Raw genomic sequence first — 1,184 nt, forward strand, 5'->3', positions numbered from 1 at the left:
TCCTCCTCTACCTGCTGTCAATGCAGATGACAAAATCACCTGCAAACATGAAGATTTACTGAGATCAGTCAGCAGATCCTACTGCATCTCTACCCATTCTATGAACCTATTTCTATCCCAGACTGCTCACTTCACCACTCACTCATTTCTCACTACAGACAAATGTCAGATGAGGATCATTTTGCTGAATGTGGACAAATATTTAATGTCATAAACTATTTCTTTTTATGTCTTTAAAGCTCTGAATTTGCTGCTGTGGGTCACAACAAACCAAGGTCAGTATTAATATTTCTACTCTGGAACTAGCAATGTTTGTACCATGTTTACCATAATATCCACACTTTGTTAGCTAAAAAAATAAATAAATCAAGGAAACTAGTGTAGCACGTTTTAGCAACCAAACCGTTCAAAGAGCTTTACATAATAAAAACACAAAAATACAAATTTATAAAAAACATCATCTCAATTGTTTTGAGAAACCAGTAAAAACTTTACATTTTGATGGTGTCGTCATCAAAATCATCAATACACATCAGAATGTTTATCAGTGTTTCATTTATTATTGTTCAATAGCAGTTAGACTTAGAGTTGTCTAGGTTCAAAGTCTCATGGTTTCAGCTGTTTTTCAGTTTTCATGAAGTTTGCTGCAGATATGTGGTGCATAGAAGCTGAATGCTGCTTCTCCATGTTTGGTTCTGGTTCTGGATTCACAGCAGAACCAGAACCAGAACCTGAGAGGTCTGAAGGTTGATCCAGCAGCAGCAGATCTTCAATCTGTTCAGTGATTTATAAACTACCAGCGATTTAAAGTCTGTCAGTGAAGGAGTGAAGAACTGGGTGATGTAGAACTGGGTGATATAGAACTGGGTGATGTAGAACTGGGTGAGAACTGGGTGATGTAGAACTGGGTGACGTAGAACTGGGAGATGTAGAACTGGGTGACGTAGAACTGGGAGATGTTGGCCGTTGCTTTAGGTTAAAAATTGTTGTAGCACAACTTAACTGTCAAAATAAATAGTTTAGTAGAAGTCTTTATATTTTCCTCAGGAAATCTTAATCTAAGCAGTGTTTGTTTTTTTATTTAAAAGCCCAATTTAAATATTTTTAAACATAAATACAGTTAAAGCACAAAAATGCAGCCCATGCTAGACTGGAAATAAAGAAAATAAAAACTTTGTGAAATT

The 1,184-nt window shown here is 35.9% G+C and overlaps 1 protein-coding gene across 1 annotated transcript in view; it reads left to right on the forward strand.

The window, feature by feature from the left end:
- Nucleotides 1-217: 217 nt before the first annotated feature.
- The window catches only part of LOC106943283 (high affinity immunoglobulin gamma Fc receptor I-like), a gene marked incomplete at both ends in the record, with an annotated part of 8,479 nt that continues 7,512 nt past the window's right edge, over nucleotides 218-1,184 (forward strand). The window contains one exon of the mRNA XM_015026600.1: nucleotides 218-275. Within this exon, the coding sequence (XP_014882086.1) occupies nucleotides 218-275 (58 nt within the window). The remainder of the gene's footprint in view (nucleotides 276-1,184) is intronic.

This window comes from Poecilia latipinna, unplaced genomic scaffold (assembly GCF_001443285.1).
Source record: "Poecilia latipinna isolate Pla-1442-1.1 unplaced genomic scaffold, P_latipinna-1.0 Scaffold5087, whole genome shotgun sequence".
Taxonomy (NCBI): Eukaryota; Metazoa; Chordata; class Actinopteri; order Cyprinodontiformes; family Poeciliidae; genus Poecilia; species Poecilia latipinna.